The sequence below is a fragment of the Lagenorhynchus albirostris genome, chromosome 1, assembly GCF_949774975.1.
Source record: "Lagenorhynchus albirostris chromosome 1, mLagAlb1.1, whole genome shotgun sequence".
In the NCBI taxonomy this organism is placed as follows: domain Eukaryota; kingdom Metazoa; phylum Chordata; class Mammalia; order Artiodactyla; family Delphinidae; genus Lagenorhynchus; species Lagenorhynchus albirostris.
In genome coordinates this window covers 153139794-153158781 of record NC_083095.1, presented here as the reverse complement: position 1 = coordinate 153158781, position 18988 = coordinate 153139794, and the positions used below count along the sequence as shown (strand labels likewise).

At 39.7% G+C, this 18988-nt stretch overlaps 1 protein-coding gene across 2 annotated transcripts in view; it reads left to right on the top strand.

Annotated features, from left to right (window-relative positions):
* The window catches only part of NTRK3 (neurotrophic receptor tyrosine kinase 3), a 372854-nt gene extending 354392 nt beyond the window's left edge, over positions 1 to 18462 (top strand). Inside the window, exons 15-16 of one of the 2 annotated variants that reach the window (XM_060156177.1) lie at positions 14928 to 15086; positions 18100 to 18462. In XM_060156177.1, the coding sequence (XP_060012160.1) occupies positions 14928 to 15086; positions 18100 to 18285 (345 nt within the window). In that variant the 3' untranslated portion in view covers positions 18286 to 18462. The remainder of the gene's footprint in view (positions 1 to 14927; positions 15087 to 18099) is intronic. The other variant, XM_060156174.1, reaches the window with a different exon arrangement.
* Positions 18463 to 18988: the final 526 nt, after the last annotated feature.

The following is an 18988-nucleotide window of genomic DNA, read 5'->3' as shown; positions in this document are numbered from 1 at the left end:
ACATCAGTACTTTCAACGGTAGTCTCGTGCTACTGGCTAGGCTTTATAAACATTCTCTAGTCCTCACACATTCTGTCTGAGATAAAGATCAATAGCACCGAACAGAGGCTGTTTTAAGCTGTCTGTTTCTGGGACAGCTGATTTGGGACCCTCGCAATGGAAGGGCAAGAAGGTGTTCCCACAACGCAGGCACTGGGTCTGCATAACAGACATTATAAATGACGGGTCAAGTGTGCCAGGCTGTTGGAATCTTGAAATTAGAGGGGAAAAAAGCCTTCAGTTAAGAAGGCCACATAGTCTAGCGTCTCATTCAAAGCTTAAGAGGTGGGGACTCAGCCTGAGCTTATCTACAGATAAGACCTCATTGGCTTTCAAGGGAGGCTATTCCAGTGATTATTAGAAAAGCTCTTTCTCTCATGGAGCCATTGGTGCACATCTGCTGTCTGGTCACCCCTGCTCCTGGATGGAAAGCCCAGGCTTATAAGATGATATCATAAAACTAGAATCGTGATTAAAAATTCAATGCTGTCGTCTTAAGGCTGGTGGGATATTCATTCAATAGGAAGTCTTATTGCTATTGTTATTAATGTCTCTGAGAAGGTGGCTGGAGGAGACAATTATAATTCGGTTTGCTTTTGGAGGAAAAAGATCCCATCTTAGTCTTTGCTTTTTAAAATTCAAATTATCTTGTTCTTCCTTTTTTCCCCTGAGGCCTCTCTCATAGGCTGTGCAGCCACTAACTGGCCCGGTCTTGTCTTCCCTGAGATTCACATTAGGTGCACTTCCTAAGTGTCTAAACCCTGCTTTGGTAAATAGCCAAATATTCCAAGGATCCGGGTCTGGTGGCCACACTGATCCTGGAAGCTTCTTTTAGCCGTTCCCAGTGTTTGTAGGTCGAATTGTCTTGAACCCACAAAACCCCTAATGAGAGAGATTTGGAGTGTGGCAGTGGATTGACTTTTAGCTTGGCCTCTATCCACCATGGACTTGCTGACATTCCATTCTTGAGCTGGTTTCCTTATCCATAAATCAAGAATGGTGTCTCTTTGTTGTAAGGGTCACTGAGCAGAATGTCCAAGTCCCTGGAAAAATTGAGAGGTGCTATTCATTCATTAAACATAGACATTGAGAAAGTCGCATCTTTCAAGAAAGATTTTGATCGAAAGTCACATGCATGAGCATGTGTATTGAAAACCCACCATGTCTCTGTTCCATTTAATATCTCATTTAGTGTCTGTACATGTTCTGTGTAGCTGCATTATTGTCCCCATTTTATACCCTAGAAAGCTGAGTCTTCAGAGGTCAAATACATCCCCTAGGGTTGCTTAGCTAGTAAAGGGTATTGGCCAAGTTATAAATTATCCTTTTTGCTCTGTTGGATCTTCTGTTTCTTCATCCTACACACACATTTTCAATAGCAGTTGTTGTATTTTTCAGATTTGGGGAGGCATCTAAATATTTAGCAAAGCCATTCTTGCTGAAAGGGATTATCTTATTTTTGCTAAATAAATCTGAATCTAAACCAAAACCTATCAGTGCCTGAGCTGTACAGGGTAAATTAAAAATCTAGATTGATCACAAAGAGGCTTTATCCTCCTGCCTTCCTTTACCTATTGATGTTTAGCAAGTACTTGGGGTCTGAATGGATCAGTCTGGATCCAGTGTGATCCATGGATCTGAGCTGAGCTGATATCTCCAGCTTTGTTCAGCAAGTTGGGCCCTTTTAACAACATCCCTCAAGTTTGCTTCCATGAGAAGATATGAGTGCAGCCAGGAGGCTCCACGGCTGGGCATTTGGAAAAGAAAACCAGAGCCAAGTCATTTTTCAGCCCACATCTTTGAACTTGCAATGTAGGCTCTATAAAAATATACATTGTTTGGGGCAGTAAAGGACAATGAGCTCTCAGAATGAGTGCCAGCATTTAGACAGGATTTAGAAAGAGGAAAACAAAAGGGGAAGTTATAAAAGGTATGTGTCCTGGGGCTTCCATCTGAGAACTTGCTCCCGGCAGATGCAGCTGTAGGTAAAGAGAGTTGGGCAGAATCACAATGGGCCTCTTTATCCTCTAGGCTCACACTGCTGAACAACTTGGCTCTTAAAACTCCTTGTATTTTTGGAAAACTCCAGTGGTTTTTCCTAATCCTGGAGCTAGAGGCTCAGCCTGAAACATCCATTCCACCAAAGTTCTCTTAAACGGACATTTCTTGCTTAAGCCATCATAAAGCCCTGCTTTGAGGGAGCAGTGGTATAATAGTGTCTTTGTGAGTTTCCTCTGCACTTTCCCTCCAAAGAGTTCCAAGCACCCATTAGACCTGGGGCCGTGATCTTCAGTTTGTGTCTATAAGAAGTTACATAATAATTTGCCCTACTTGATTGGGAAGAGGAAGAGAGACAAAAAGAAGCCAAAACAATTTTGCCTTATTAAGTCAGAAGTCTGATGTCACTATAGAAAATCTCAGTCTTTGTGTAAAGGTTTCATCCGTGAAATCTCTGCAACTGGTATGAAGCCACAGACAGACACATATTTATGAATGCACACACACATAGATTGTAGATCTAAACCAAACAAATACTCAAGCTAATATATCCCGAAGGCACACACCATTACAACAGGAGGAAACTCAGCGTTCTGCCAGGTGACCCAAAGTCCGTACACATCAGTGAGGAAAGGAGACTATAGATCCAAAATTTAAACTTCATAAGATTCAATCTGTGTGTTTTTGATTTGTACACCTTTCTGTATGTATGCCCTTCTCCACTAAAAGGTTCACACTGAGAACAAGACTCTTTGGAACTTCAGTTCCATTTCATTTAACTTTCCTTAGTGACCTTGGACAAGTCACTGCCTCTCTTCCAGCCAAGGTTTCCATGCCCTTAGGGGGGTTAGGTAATTTCCAAGGCCCTTCCCAGCCCTGTGTGTTCATGAGCTATAGCTTTAGTGTTGAATCTCTCCTTTCAGACCTTGGATTCTAAAGAACTTGGATTTGAGGGGCTGGACAGTGTGCAGTTGCAGCACAGACTGGTCCCCTAAAGGTGCACTAGGAATCCAGATGGCATCTGGAAGGAAAGAGTATAGGTTCAGACACCAAAGAAGCATGCCTAGTGAATGATCAAATTTTAGAGCTGGGCAGGGAGGTGAAAAGCTGGTTGAAAATACAGTATCCTCAACTCAGAAGACCACACTGGAGAAAGTGAGGGGAGAAGGAAAGAGGAGGAGGAGAGAGAAGTTAGAACTGAGAGAGTTCCCTGAGGGCAGGCTGCCATTTCAAAGGCTCCGAGGGCCTCCCATATATGTGGGGATGGAGCTATTAGGAGAGCCCAGCAGTTGGAGTGGGGCGGGCAGTGAGAAGGGTTAATTCCAGGAAGGAGGGCTCTGCCATTCTGGCGAGTTTTGAGGCCGTCAGCAAAGCTAACTAACTGGTTTAGAGTGAAATCATTTATTTTTGCTATCTTGGAGACAGGATGCAAGGACTTTGATACATATATATATATATATATATACACACACACACACACACACACACACACACACACACACACACACACAATGGACTATTACTCAGCCATGAAAAAGAATGAAATAATGCCATTTGCAGCAACATAGATGCACCTGGAGATTATCATATTAAGTGAAGTAAGTCAGAGAAAGACAAATATCATATGATATCACGTCTATGTGGAATCTGAAAAAAATGATACAAATGGACTTATTTACAAAACAGAAACAGACTCACAGACACACAAAACAAACTTATGGTTACCGAAGGGATTAGCAGGGGGCGGGTAGATAAATTAGGAGTTTGGGATTAATATGTACACGCTACAATATACAAAATAGGTAAACAAGGACCGGAAATTATAGCACAGGAAATTATATTCAATATCTTGTAATAATCTATAATGGAAAAGAATCTGAAAAACTACAGGTATGTGTGTATATATGTGTGTGTGTGTGTGTGTGTGTGTGTGTGTGTGTGTGTGTGTGTATAACTGAATCATTTTGCTATACACCTGAAACTAACACAACATTGTAAATTAACTATACTCCAATTTTTAAAAATGGTTAAAATGAAAAAAAAAAGCAAAAAAAACCTTTGGGCCTTTCCTCCTACATTTAGGTCATTTATTTCAAGAGGTGTCAGAGGGAGATTTCACCAACTTCATATGTTCGGGGCATGAGTGACAGACCTGTTTGTATCCATGACTGTACTCACATGCATGTGATTGACATGCACATATGTTCATCTAAGCAGTCTCCTTCCCGATGTATGGATGTATGTGTCTGTATTGGATGTAGCTAATACTGATATGCAGCCCTTGAAAACCCCAGACCCTCGGGAATAAGAGTGGCAGTGATTTTAAAGACTGTGTTTAGTGGCTGGGACTCCTACCTGGGCATGTTCAAGGTGACTGCCCCCCGCCTGGCTGACGAGCTGCTCAGAGGAGCAGAGCTGGGTGTAAGATGCAAAGCTACTGGGGCATTTGGGAAACCAGGAGACTTTCCAGGGGATGAAGAAAGCATGTATGCTAAGCCTTTTATTTTCCTTAATGGATATGGAGACTCTTCTATGTGCTGAGACATGCAATTAAGAGAGATTAAAATTGAATAAGTAAAAAATAATGGCACCATATATGACAATCTTTATGATAATCTCCTGATTAGGGTATTTTGCCATTAATGTACATTGCAAAGTTTCTATAACTCTTCAGAAAGCACCTGCCATTCTCATCTGCTTTAACAGATTTTGACATGGCCCATATAGATTAGTGATGACAGAGGAAGCTTGAATCCTTCCATTGGTATCAATAATGCCCTGTATTTGCTCACCTTTGCTGGGTCCTTATTTCTTTATCTGGAATATATGGGTCACTTTGTCTCCTTTATACCTTGTCAGAACTATGTGAAGATAGACATTTTGAACTTCTGGGAGAGAAGCGGGCTTCCATATGTCCTTTGAAGAAGCTGCCTCCTTTTCTGTGTAATTAGATGCAGAGACCTGAGAGCTTTCTCGAGCTCAGCTGAGTTTCTCTTTAACCCACAGCAGTGGGTTCCCTCTGACTGCAGGGAAGTTGACATCATTCTATGGAAATAAGCAAGACAATTTCCTTGTTCAGGAAAGGCAGGCTTCGAAGAGAAGGGATGGCTGTGGGGAGGGTGGAGGTGTGCCTCCTACCAGGAACACTCTGCCCCAGGGCATCCTGCCCCCAGAAGGAAAAGGAACCTGGCAGCCTCTGCAGCCATCCTGCTTTTCCACCCTTCAATCCCACTTACTCCTGATCCTCAGGGCAAGGCTGGGAGTGAGGGCTGAAGGCTTGAATGAAAGAAAGGAGGCTGGAGGATTTCAGGCAAGCACCTGAGGCTGGAGGTGAGGCTGTAGTTGTTGCTTTCCTCTTTTCACATCCTCTCCCAGGATATAGCTGCAGGCCTGAGGATGGGTGACATACAGCCTTGGGGAAAGATAAACTTTACACCCTAGATGCCCAGGCTCTATACCTGTCATCTTCAAACTTTAATACCCCTAAAATAATTTTGAAAAACCATGTATGTCCCTTTGCATGTTTTAAGTTGCCATCTAAAACTGTCACCATACTTTTAAGTATGTCATTTCCACAGCATTGTAAATATTGACATTAGAAAGATACATCGCTCCTTTAATGCTAATGAACTTTAAATACCAGAGCAATTTGACCTATCATCTATAAAACACATGAACAAGTACTTAAACACTCAGGTTTACATGGTTCCTTTTTCTTCTTGAATTTATATTTTCATTCCAGTTTCCCTACCAAATTTTATCCTTATGGATTCTCGTTTTATGCATGAAAGGCTTTTATTGGCCATTCTATCATAATTTAGTGTGACAGAAATATGTACAAAGATTTAAATATAATTTTTAATGCCCAATGATCATAAGTTTCTAGATGTTAAGAGATTTGGATTGAGTTATCATTACAATTATTAGTAATACACAGAAATAGGCAGTAGATCAAAATAATGTATATCTATCACAACTTTTGATGAATGTGAAAGATAAGGTGTACAATATTTTTGGAAATACCTCTTATATTTTTCTATTAGTTTGTATTCATTGATGAATATTATTTATTGCTAAGGTAAGGAATTAGATTAAGGTTCAGGATCAATTCTATTACTGTTTTTTTCATTTTTATAAATATAAGAAATGAGAAACGTTATTCACAATAAACCGGATGGGAAAGGAAAGAATTTTGTTACTGTAATGTGACAATTCTTTGAACTCATATCTCATTTTTTGCCTAAAATCACATGTTGGTCTCTTATCAAAATTTCTTTTTAATCTTCTCTCAGCTGATAATTCTTTGAAGTCTGTCCCCCTTCAGTGGTTTGAAAAGAATTGGAAACCACCAGACTTGCAAAAGAATTTATTTCCCAGTTACTAGAGACATTCATTTTCAACACCCATACCAATATTTCACAGAGTTTATTCATTTGTCTTCTGTAGGTTTTCTATCCTAAGATTTAGAATGAGTAAGAGATTTGTCTTTCCTTTTGAGAGTGGCAGGCATGTGTGTGTGTGTGTGTGTGTGTGTGTGTGCATGCACAATTGGGCAGGGAAATTGCTGGACCACAGCGAGTTCTCAGTGTTAGAAAAAATCCATAGGAGACTTGAGGATCTGCATAATCCTTCAAAACTATCCTTGCCTGGGTACCCATTGGAAAGACTTCATGTATCTCCAAAGTTATGTTATTGAAAACATTTCAGTGGGCACTGCAGTCTATCTCTGCCTGTTACACTCCATGGAAATTTTAGGCAATTACCCTTTAGCGGGAGTGAGAACCACTTGAGCTATACAATAACAAAAGAATGGAAACAACCCAGTCCTATCAATAGTGGATTGATTGGATAAACTGTGGTGTTATCATGCACATGGAGTGCTATCTAGCTATAAAAGGAATGAGAGAACCCCAGTGGGGGAAAAGAAGTAAAGTATGTAACAGGTATGGTATCCTACTTTCATTTATGAAAGTGAGGAAAATGAATATAATCCATATTTGCTTATGTTACAAACAATAAAAGAATAAACTAAAAACAAACATAAAATGGTTGCCTCTGGAGGGAGGAGATCAGGGTGAGGAGAGTGAACAGAGATGGAACTAGACTTAGATTTCATGTACCTTGATTTTTTGGTTTGACTTTAAAACCGTGCAACGGTTTTTGCATCTTTGTAAAACATTATGTCGAATGGGAAAGAAAAAGCAAAGCCATTCTTAAAAATCAAAAGGAAAATGAAATGGATTAACCTGTGTATTAGGTTGGTGACTTCGTCACTCAGAGAGGAATTACTTCACGTGACTTTAAAACATAGCAATGTTTTAGGTATGTCCCTAGTAGGTGTGTCTTAAAGATGAAAAGAACTGCAAAGACTGTAGACAGCTTTCAGCAATCATGTTGTTAGTAAAGATACTTGAACTGAATTTGAAATATATATATTAGGATAAAGCAAATAAGTAATACTACTAATGTAAGAATCAAGATTTTCAGCATAAGAAAAAAAATATGGATATAAAACCAAAGTCAAGTAAAAGCTCTGTAATCCTAAATTTGAGTTGGAAAAAGCAGTATAAACTCATGAAGTATTTTCTTTCGAAAGAAAAGTTTTTCCTAGTTATTTCCATTATAAGGACCCAGAAATACTGACCAACCCAACAGCAGTGAGCATTCCTGGCTTCCATAGTGTGGTCTCTAAATTCCATTGTCCACCAAAAGGATCCAGGGTTCCTTGAAAAAATGACAGAGTCTAGGGCCAGGGCAGCAAATGGACAAGATGAGCCTAGGATATTTTTTCTTGTCCAAAAGCAAGGATGCTATCAAAGACCACTGGGGTTTGGTGAGAGGTGCCAACTTGAAGAGGCTGCTACTGGCCAAAGATTGAACAGTTGAACATCAAAAAGAGCAATTATAATTGATGGAAACACTTCAAATGTATTCACACACACACACACACACACACACACACACACACACACAAGCGCACACACAAAGAATTGATGATGCTTCTCAAAACCAAACTAAAACAAAACAGTGTAACCAAATAGTGAAGGAAAGTTTCTAGTATAAACTGTTATCAGTGTAACCAAATAGTTAGTGAAGGAAAGTTTTTATTCATAGAAGATTTCCAGCTAATCTATGCAGAGGGAATGCTAGAATTAGAATGTCACCCTTTTAAAGCCACTAATGAAATAATGGATCTGGGCAATGATCATCAATGGCTGCTGACATTTTTAGGTAAAAGGGAACTTTTTTTTTTTTTTCTGGTACGCAGGCCTCTCACTGTTGTGGCCTCTCCCGTTGCGGAGCACAGGCTCCGGACGCGCAGGCTCAGCGGCCATGGCTCACGGGCCCAGCCGCTCCGCAGCATGTGGGATCGTCCCAGACCGGGGCACGAACCCGTGTCCCCTGCACCGGCAGGTGGACTCTCAACCACTGCGCCACCAGGGAAGCCCTAAAAGGGAACTTTATAAAGGAAGATCAGGCTGACAGTACCCGAATCCACAATAACAGAGGTGGTGGAAGGTATTACTCAAGGTAGTGTAATCCGAAGCTCTCCAAGAAGTTATTTTATTTTTAGACTCATTTCTTGGAATTTTCGTCTTATTCCTATATATTTCCTATTTTAAAGCTCAGCTTTCAGATCCTTAATGTATCTCATTGAGAGCTTGGATCATTAGCAAGAATTTCTCAGGCAGTGCCTAGGCAAATCACCTTATCTTCATCTGTGAAATGGGGCTACTAGGGAATTCTACCACATAGGACAAGAGAGAGGATTAAATGTGGGGTGTGTGTAAACATCCAGTGGCTGATATTTAGTGTGCATTAATTAGGACTATTTTTATTAAGATTATTATTTCAGCCCATTGCTTGCCTGGCTAGGTTTCGCTATGGGGATATTTGTCAGTATTTTTTTTTACCAAGGAAGGATTTGACCACTACCTTTCCCAGACTGTATCTCTCCAATGTGGGAGAAGGACACAAGAATGCAGGTAGCTCTGAAGGAAAATCAGTGTAGTCTAGGTGGATCTATGGGAAATATGGACAATCTAGGAAATCAGGTTTGCTCTGCTGCTCACTACACATAGGGCACAGTCATTGCACTTTACGTGTATTATTTTTTGTATTTAGTGATGCTCAGTTGGTTTTTATATACATCATCTCACTTTAGATACGGCTGTTGCTTGACTCCTATGTTGAAGATGAGGAAACTGAAATTCAAAGAGGTTAAGAGCTTGTCACAAGTCACATCAGGGCTTCCCTGGTGGCGCCGTGGTTGAGAGTCCGCCTGCCAATGCAGGGGACACGGGTTCATGCCCCAGTCTGGAAAGATCCCACATGCCGCGGAGCGGCTGGGTCCGTGAGCCATGGCCGCTGAGCCTGCGCGTCCGGAGCCTGTGCTCCGCAACGGGAGAGGCCACAACAGTGAGAGGCCCATGTAGCGCAAAAAAAAATAAGTCACATCAGAATACAAGCTTCTGACTTCCAACTTATTACTTTTCATTGTTATATCACAGTTCACTTGAAATGTTTTAGTCCACTTCTGGAGGAATGTCATATAAACTTCACCTACATTGGTGGTGCTGCCCAGAGAAAATCTTGATAAAGTTCTTCTTAGTGGTACCTCTGTGGCCAATTAATACCCTTCTGATAATTTTCTGCCCAGACGCTTAAGCTCATCAAAGTTTACACCAGCACATTCAAATTTCTCTTATGGTAAACTTGGAAATTTCAATTTGGAATGGCTCTTTCAGATTGTGTATAAAATCATCAAATGAGGCAAACAACCAGCATCAATTTGGAGGAATCTGTTATTTACCATTTTTCATCAAGAAAAATGTTCCCATATTCCTAACCTCTTTTTCTTTTTATTCAAGAAACCAGGTACAATAAACCATTCCACTAGATTCTATTAAAAACCCAATTTTTCTTCAAAAGTAATATTTTGATTTAGAATGTAAATAAATTAGGTCCACTGGTTTTCCTTTAGTCATATGTTTATTTTTTTCTTTTATTGTTTAAAATTTTCAGATGTGGCACACGATTATGATAAAATTACAAACAGCATAGAAATACATACTATGGTAAAAAAAATGGAAGTTTCTCTTTGGTCGGTTCTCACTCTCCTTTCTAGAGAAAACCACTGGTTTAATGGCTATATTTCTGGACCTTTTCTATGCATTTACAGAGTTATATAATACATTATTGCCTTTTAATATATTTCCTTATGCATACACTTTTTTTTTTTTTTTTTTTTTTGCGGTACTCGGGCCTCTCACTGTTGTGGCCTCTCCCGTTGCGGAGCACAGGCTCCGGACGCGCAGGCTCAGCGGCCATGGCTCACGGGCCCAGCCGCTCCGCGGCATGTGGGATCGTCCCGGACCGGGGCACGAACCCGCGTCCCCTGCATCGGCAGGCGGACTCTCAACCACTGCGCCACCAGGGAAGCCCTATGCATACACATTTTTACATAAATGAGAATGCTAATATATATTTTTAATGTTTTGCATTTTCATTTACTATATCCTAGACGTATTGACATATCACTCTACATAACTCTACTGTATTCCTTTTAACTGCTGCATATACATTTAATGATGAACAAATTGCTGCCCTTAAAAACAATGAAATAAAATATCTTCAACGAAGTATTTTTGCTTACATGAGCAAGTATTTTTCCAAGACTTCTAGAAGTAAAATTACTGGATTAAAAGACACTTAACATCTTTAGTGTGGACAGATTCTGCCAGGCTGCCCTCAAAAAAGGCTACCCCAGTCTTAGCAAGGAATAACTCTTCCTCAGGACCTCTCATGCACTGGATAATACCAGTCTCTTCATTTTCCCCACATAATATTAAAAAAATGTGTCTTTTATTGTTTTGACATTTCTTCATGTGTTTGTGGCCATTTGTAGCTGTTTTGTGAATCATCTACTCTTACCCTCGATTCATTTCTCTGTTGGATTTCTTGTTTTTAACTAATTTAAGGAAGCACTTTATAATATATGGATTTTAATTCCTTGTTACATATATTGCAAATATTTTCTCTGTCATTTGTCTTTTAACTATGCTTATTTTGTATTTTGCCATGAAAAAGTATTGAATTTTATACCAGTGGTATCTCTGAATTCTGTCCTTTATGGCTCCTTGAACATGTGTCTTATTTAGGAAGGCCTTCCTCTCCTGAGGTTATCCAAATACTTTTCTAAGTTTTCTTCTAATATGATTATTGTTTTGTTTTTTATGTTTAGCTCTTTAATCCATCTGGAAATGATTTTTGTATATGGTGTGAGGTAGGTATCTAAGTGTACTTTTTAAATGAATAGTTCATTGTCCCAACACTGATTACTAACCTATCATTTCATATATTAAATTCCAGTATTGATACATGGGTCTGCTTCTGGACTCTATTTTGTTCCATTGATCAGTGAAATTGTCTATTGCTATACCAGTAACACAGTGTGTTCATTCCTGTAGTTTGATAATATGTTATGCTATCTGATACAGCTAATATCCCTTGTTGTTCTATCTCAAGTATATCTTAGTTTTTTTAATCAAATATTTACTCCTCTCGATGAATTTTGGTATCATATTGTCAGTTTCCATATATCATTCCATTGAGGGTTTTATTTAGATTGTGTTGAATTTTTAGATTAATTTTGGGGAAGAATGAGAGGTTCATGATATTGAGTCTTCCTATCCAAGGAAAAGACAATCTTTCCATGTATTCAGATCTTCTTTTATGTTTTTCAGTACTTTTCTTTACATAGACCTTGTATATTTTCTGCTAAAGCTATACCTAGGAATCTTAAACATTTTGTTGTTGTTGCTAATGTACAAGCATGTTTATTGAATTTTGAAGTCATTTTACTAGTGCATGAGAATAGTCTGATTTTTGTATATTCATTTCATGTCTGGGTAGCTTACTAAACCATATAATGGTTCTAATTGCTTTTTAGCTAATTGTCTTGAACTGTCATATCATATGCGAACAATGGTGTTTTGACTCCTCCTTTTCAGTATTTTTACCTTGTTTTTATTCCTGCTTTATTGTAGTGGCTAGGGCCACCTGAAAAGTATTAAATAAAATCAGTAATAGAAGATACCTTCTAATATGATATTTAGTATATTAAATACAGGAAGTTACCGTTTATTACTAATGAATTAGGGCTTTTAATCAGGAAAGGGTGTTGGTAATTTTGGGCATCTTTTGAAAGAATGGCTTTTCTTCTTTTATTTTTACCTTATGTTTACTTTGTTTCTTGGAATTTCAGAGTTCCTGTGAGGATAATATGTGATTGGTTTTCATAAACACCTTTTAGATAACTGAAATTAATATGCAGCTTTTTCAGGAGGCTGAAATGTACACGCATCACTCATATATATCAATTAAAACTCATTATTTTTATTTTTTAAATGTATCTTTATTTTTGTTGTCTTCTTGATCTATCATTTTGCAAAATAAGTGTTTTAATTTTCCATTGTAATGGTAGCTTTGTTAGTTTTCCTTTATTTATAACCTGTTTTACTTTTTATACATTTTTGTTGCTATCTTAATGGAGCAAAAGAGTTCATAATTTTCATAATGGCGAATTTTACCATCTTCAAATATAATATAGACCACTTTGTATCCATTTAGTTCTTGGCTTTCTAAAATTTTTTCATATATGCATTCAATTTTGATATGTTCTATATTGAATATATGACATATATTCAATATACTATATATGAATTATATTTTCAATGTATATTATACATATTGAATATTATCTATTCAATATATATTATATATTCAATTATATATTGTCATTTATGTATAGTGAATATTATACACATTGTATATTCAATTTTTTTAATGTTTGTTATATTTTTGTATTCTTTCAAAAGTTTCAGTATTTTCAAAATTCTTTCAAAATTTTCAGTATTTTCTGTTATTTCCTTTTAAATATGTCTTTTCTAGATAACATGCATACTGATTTTTTAACATAAATGTTTCTCTTATTTAAGAGGTGTCATATATAACCCATTAATTCTTATTGTTTATAGTGATATTATTTAAACTTCTTTTTCATTTTGTGCTATTCACTATTATCCCTCTCCCCTTTTGTACTCTTTTTGGTATTGGTTAGAGATTTTTAGTTCTATTTTCCTGAAACTGGTTTGGAAGCTATATGTACTATTTCTATTCTTTTAGAAGCTACTTTAAAATTTTAGCAAGCACATTTAAATTTAAACTGTTATAATCAACAACTGATGACTTTCTATAAGCTCCCTTGCCCTTTCTTCTAAAAGACAGAGCCCTTATCAGGCTTTTGATTATTTCCCTACCTACTCGTCTGTGCACTTATTGTTGAAATTATCTGGAAGTTTCATTCCAGAATATTGTTAATAATAGCAGTGATAGTACTATTTGTATTATTACTATTATTATTTACTTTATGCCTCTATTTTACAGAAATCATTTATTAGTAATTATATTACATTTTACTACCATATTAGTGACCATTATTTAGATTTAAATTGTGTTTTTGTGGCTTATTTGCTTTGCACTCTTTGTTATATTCCAAGTCATCGTATATTTTAGATTCTTTTTCCGTTTTTCTGGAGTACATTCTCAATTTTTTCTTCTTTGTTTTTCTCAAAGGCTATGTGTGGTACACTTTCTGAGTCTGCTTGTCTGAAAGAAACATCTTCATTTGTCTTTACATTTGATACAGAGCTACCTTGATTATAAAATCCCAGGTTGAAAACAACTTCTGCAAATTCATATTATCATTTATCTTCTAAAATACTTCAAGTGGATAAGGCAAACATGATCTCTTTTTTTTTTTTTAGAAACAAGGTTGCCCATCGCCAACAAGTCATTCTTTCTTAAGTGTTTATGATTATAATTCCTCCAACTGGCCCATCATAAAAATGAGAACTTTGATTAATACCAATAGTTCGTCAGGACATTTATACAGAGCTTTTTCTATCAGTCAAAAGCAGTTTTCCAACAAGTTTCATGTATTAGCCAGAAGTTCCCATTTCTGATGCTCTATCTATGAATGATACAGTTAGTTCCTGTGTTCTAAAACATGCTGTGAATTTTCTTCCACTTATGCTAATAATATCTCTAACCTCCTGGGCAGTGAGGATTTCCCTAACGTTTTTTCTCAGGAAAGTGTACCCTGAATGTCAGTAACTTCCTCTTGCCCTTGGCTGTCAGATCTGTAAACCCACAGGTGGCTGATGTCCTCCTCGGGCTATTTAAAAAAAAACACTTTCCTTACTGGTCTTTGAGATCTTGATAAGAACGGTTGTGAATTCTCTTCTGGTCCACCTGATTTCTCATTAGCATGTGGTCTTTCATACTTTTGAACTTCCCTATCCCCTTCACTCAGAACACTGAGTTCTAAGTAGCAGTGAGAAATTCAAGATTGTCAGATAAAGCTAAAGTCATAGTAATACAGATTAGATGCACATGGACCATGCTGTGCTTTAACCTCCTTGGCCAAGGAGTCTAACCTAATGTCTGCAAATACTCTGATACTTGGTAGCCTTGCTCAGTGATTCTGTGACTTCCCTCTGGACTCCCTCTCAAGGTTAGATTAGATTGTAGTACCAGATTCTGAAATCTTCTCTCCCACTTCAAATCATCTTGTAATCTTTCTTTATATTCCATGCCAAGGAACATACCTTCCCTTAGGTGTTATCTCTAATTGCTACTCTAGCTGCCTGCAGTATCGTAGGCTTATCTCCACTGGCCCCCCACGCCCCGTCACAAAAGTTGCATCACGTTTGGTTATCTTAGAATAAGATGCATCAAGAGGGCATCTGCCTATGAAGAGTGCAGACTGATGTGACTGATTCTGGCAATCTGGTCACTGTGTGTGCTTCTGTCTCGACCCCTTTTAGGTGGGAGGACACACCATGCTCCCCATTCGTTGGATGCCCCCTGAAAGCATCATGTACCGGAAGTTCACTACGGAAAGCGATGTGTGGAGCTTTGGGGTGATTCTCTGGGAGATCTTCACCTATGGAAAACAGCCATGGTTCCAGCTCTCAAACACAGAGGTACAGAAAGGGGACAGATGGGAAGCTTGACTTGAAGGAAGGCTGATAAGAGACATCTCAGGCCAGCACTTAGAGTGTGTAAAACATTAGGTGGGGTTTGGAGCCAGCAGAGCAAATGCTGGCAGAAGCAGAAGGAGAGACCTTCTTGGTAGAAAAAAAATTATAGCTGTAGGAAATGTGCTGTGATTGTCAAGAGAGCATGAAATTAGATGTTGAAATTGAGATGCAAGTCACGGTTCTGTTTGCTCTGCTACACTTAAAAATCACAAATGTTTCACTAAGAAAGTGAAAACAAAAAACAACTATGAGTTTTTCAATTGTGCCATCTTGTGGAAACACCTACTATGCCCAAGTCATCTGGGTCCCCAAAGGCTTTAGGTAGACCAGGCCCAGAGATGTGCAGGAACGTGAACTGGCAAAGCAAATTTCATGTTACTGACAGAGCTGTGTGTGGACTTCCAGGAATAAGATGAATCATAACAGTAAATGTAATAATATACACATTATGTATTTTATACTTTTGATTTACAATATTAATAAAAAATGCTAGTCATCAAATTTAATAATAGCTAACATTTAGTGCCAGGCATTTTCCTAAGCACATTAGCCTAAATTAACTCAGTACTTTTCACACAAACACTTGTTGAAATTCAGGACAAAGGAAGGGGCGCTGCTTGGGGTTCTGGAATGGACTGGCCAGAGGTGAAAGCATCAGCCTGGAGAAGGCTTGGGCCGTGGTCCAAAGCAAGATGCTTCTCAGTGCCATTGTGTCCTCCCAGGGAACTCAGTCCAGTCTGTAGGCAGTAAAGGGCTTGGTCTCCCAACCCAGCAGACCTATAAAAGATTGCAGTTTATGGTCTTCTGTTTTCCGGGAAAACATGAACATGAGGACCTTTTAATATTAGAATCCTATCTGAATATTCCAGAAAGTGTCTCTCTTCTTGGAAGCTATGTTCATTTTTGCTTTCCTATACCCTGACCGTTTAATTAAGTAAATGTCAAAGACTGAAAAGAAGGCATTTCATTACATTTGTAACGTCTCATCATTTGCAAACTGAATGGGTCCTGACCACATTTCCCAAAATAGGACAAAATATTTTGACGACCTTTAAAAAAAATGTAAGTGGGTATATTAGAACTCATTTGTTATGATGCTTTAAAAAATTATTGTTTTCCTGGGTAGGGGGTAGTGGTAAACATACACACACATACAAACGCATGCATGCATATATACACATGCTCGTGTACATGTGTTGGCACATTTGCATGCACTCAGGCACACAAGGTACCCTGATCACAGCCCCTATGTAGTTTGGTTGCCCTAGTAAAGAGGGGAATCTGGGCTGAGGGTTCTATTGGTCTCAGCAGATGATCTGTCCTGGTTACCTAAACTGGCTTAGAGTAGCTAACGGGGCTCTTGTGGTCGTCTCTGACACTGCTTGGTAAGGCACTGGCCTTGAAGATGGGCTTCCTACCCCCAGCCACCGCTTCCACTCTACCAACACCAGCAGTGAAGTCCTGACAGTCACTGATAATGAGTTGCTCTATTGAAATTGACAAGCTGGAGAGCCCCACATTGGAGGAGACACCACCCTTCAGTGCTTTTAATCTTAGCACTAGGCAGTGGCTACTGCAGTTTGAACTGGACCCCTTTTCATGGAGGTGAAGGTAATGGAAGGTGGAGACAGGGTTCAAATAAAAACGGGACAGGAACAGCTGGAGACCTTTCAGGCTGGCAAAGAACAGAGCCTAGTGGGCCTTTGCAGACTCTGGGGTGACCAGGACCAGGAAAGTCCTAACACAGTGATTGTTTGACAAGCCATCTCGGAGTCAGAGTGACATGAGCCCACACTCTAGACAAGGCGCTGTTGGGGGCAGCCTAGGGAGATAAAAACTATATACAGATTAATGGGGGCAAAGAGAGGGAAATAACATTTTTCACATACTCTACTAGAGAAAATTCTGTGTGATTTTTATCATCACGGTCTGTCTTCAAAATGAGGAAACTGTGGTTTGGGGTACATAAGTTGCCCAAGGTTACAGCGGGAGAGTTAGGCAGAAGTTAAAATAACCTGAGAACTGTAAGATAGAATCTTGAAAATTCACAATGTCAGCAAAGAAATCTTTTGGGGGAATTGGAATTGAACTGCAACTTACAGGCGTGGTCCTGAGGGGCCAGCTGGGGATGGTCCAGGGGTATGTTATTTGCTTTCTTCCTACTCCTCCCTATGGCCTCCCGTTTGGTACAGTGGCTCATACAATCCCTTTCCCTGGCCTCATTTGGTCCTTACAGCAGTCTTAGGAGGTGGTCAAGGGAGACATTTGATCCGCATCTTACAGGTGAGGATGCTGAGATCCTATGAGGTTAATTGACTTTCTCCGGACACCCAGCTGGGCAGTGGTGAATCAGGCGGTTAGTCCTAGTGTTAAGGACTTTTCAAGAAACAGAATACATGGTTTAGTGCAAAGAGCAAGGGAGGATGAGCCTCACTGAGGAAGGGACCTGTGTAATGGCTTAGAGGTAAGCATCACATGTGCACCGAGGCTGTGCCTGGGAGGGGAGCTTGACAGGAAGTGGGAGCCATGGAGGGGCAGAGCTCCTTCAAGGGGGTTTCAAAATCATGCAGGCTCCTAAGAGGGGGTGGGACAGACAGGTCAGTTGCCAATCCCCACTGCCAAGTGGGAAATGAATGCAGCTCAGTCATCTAGATAAGATTCAGGACTAGAGAGGAAGAGAGAAGTGAAAGGAAGAGTGTCTGTGGGAGTTGGAGGCCTGGCCTAAGAGATGGAGAATAGACGGCAGCCGTGGGCTGGACCAGCTAGTGCTGGATCATGGCCCTTGGAACCCATGCACAGGACAGGTGAGCAACTCTGGTCTCCAGCCCAGCCTCAGGAGGGTACCCCGCCTCTGCACTGAAGCTCATCAGTGATGTCATTGCCTTCTGCTGCGCCTGAGCCACAGGGCCAAGGCTGAGCTTTGGTGATAACTTCCCTGTTCTCCTCCCTTTTTCAGGTCATTGAGTGCATCACCCAAGGTCGTGTTTTGGAGAGGCCCCGAGTCTGCCCCAAAGAGGTGTACGATGTCATGCTGGGGTGCTGGCAGAGGGAACCACAGCAGAGGCTGAACATCAAGGAGATCTACAAAATCCTCCATGCTCTGGGGAAAGCCACCCCCATCTACTTGGACATCCTTGGCTAGTGGTGGCCAGTGGTCGTGAATTCATATTCTGTTGCCTCTTCTCTCCCGGCCTCACACCCCTTCTTTTCCACTGCACAGACTCTTTTCTTCCATCCTTGACTGAAGCAAACATCTTCATATAAACTCAAGTGCCTGCTACACATACAACACTGAAAAAAAAAGAAAGAATAAAAACCCTGTAAGGCAGTTTGGCATATATATATATATATATATATATATAATATATATATATTTATATATCTAACTATCTATCTATCTATATCTACAAAGAGATAACCTCTTCTCTAATGCACAGAGAAGCTGCTGATACACAAACCATAAGACTGTAACAACAACTCAGAAAATCTTAAGTATTATGAATGCAATTGAAACTTCCCTTAGACGCAGGCTGTGGCCCGTGCTTCTTCAGCTCCGACTTCTGGGAGCAGAAGACTTTGACGATGCACAGAGACAATCTTCACGTTGGGACTGGAGGAGCTGGGGTGGAGTGCCAGTCACTGCTGCACAGGTGATCATCTGCACAGGTGTGTTAGCTCCAAGCTCTGCATATGTGCATGGGCAGACCTCATCGACAGGCTCAGCAAGGAAAGAACACCGAACCAGGGGCCTCTGGGACGCCTCACACATCCCCTGACCATCTGCTCCACGCCTTCCTCCTTTCCTCCCCCTCAAGACAATTTTCTAATTTGTCTTTTCTAGAAAG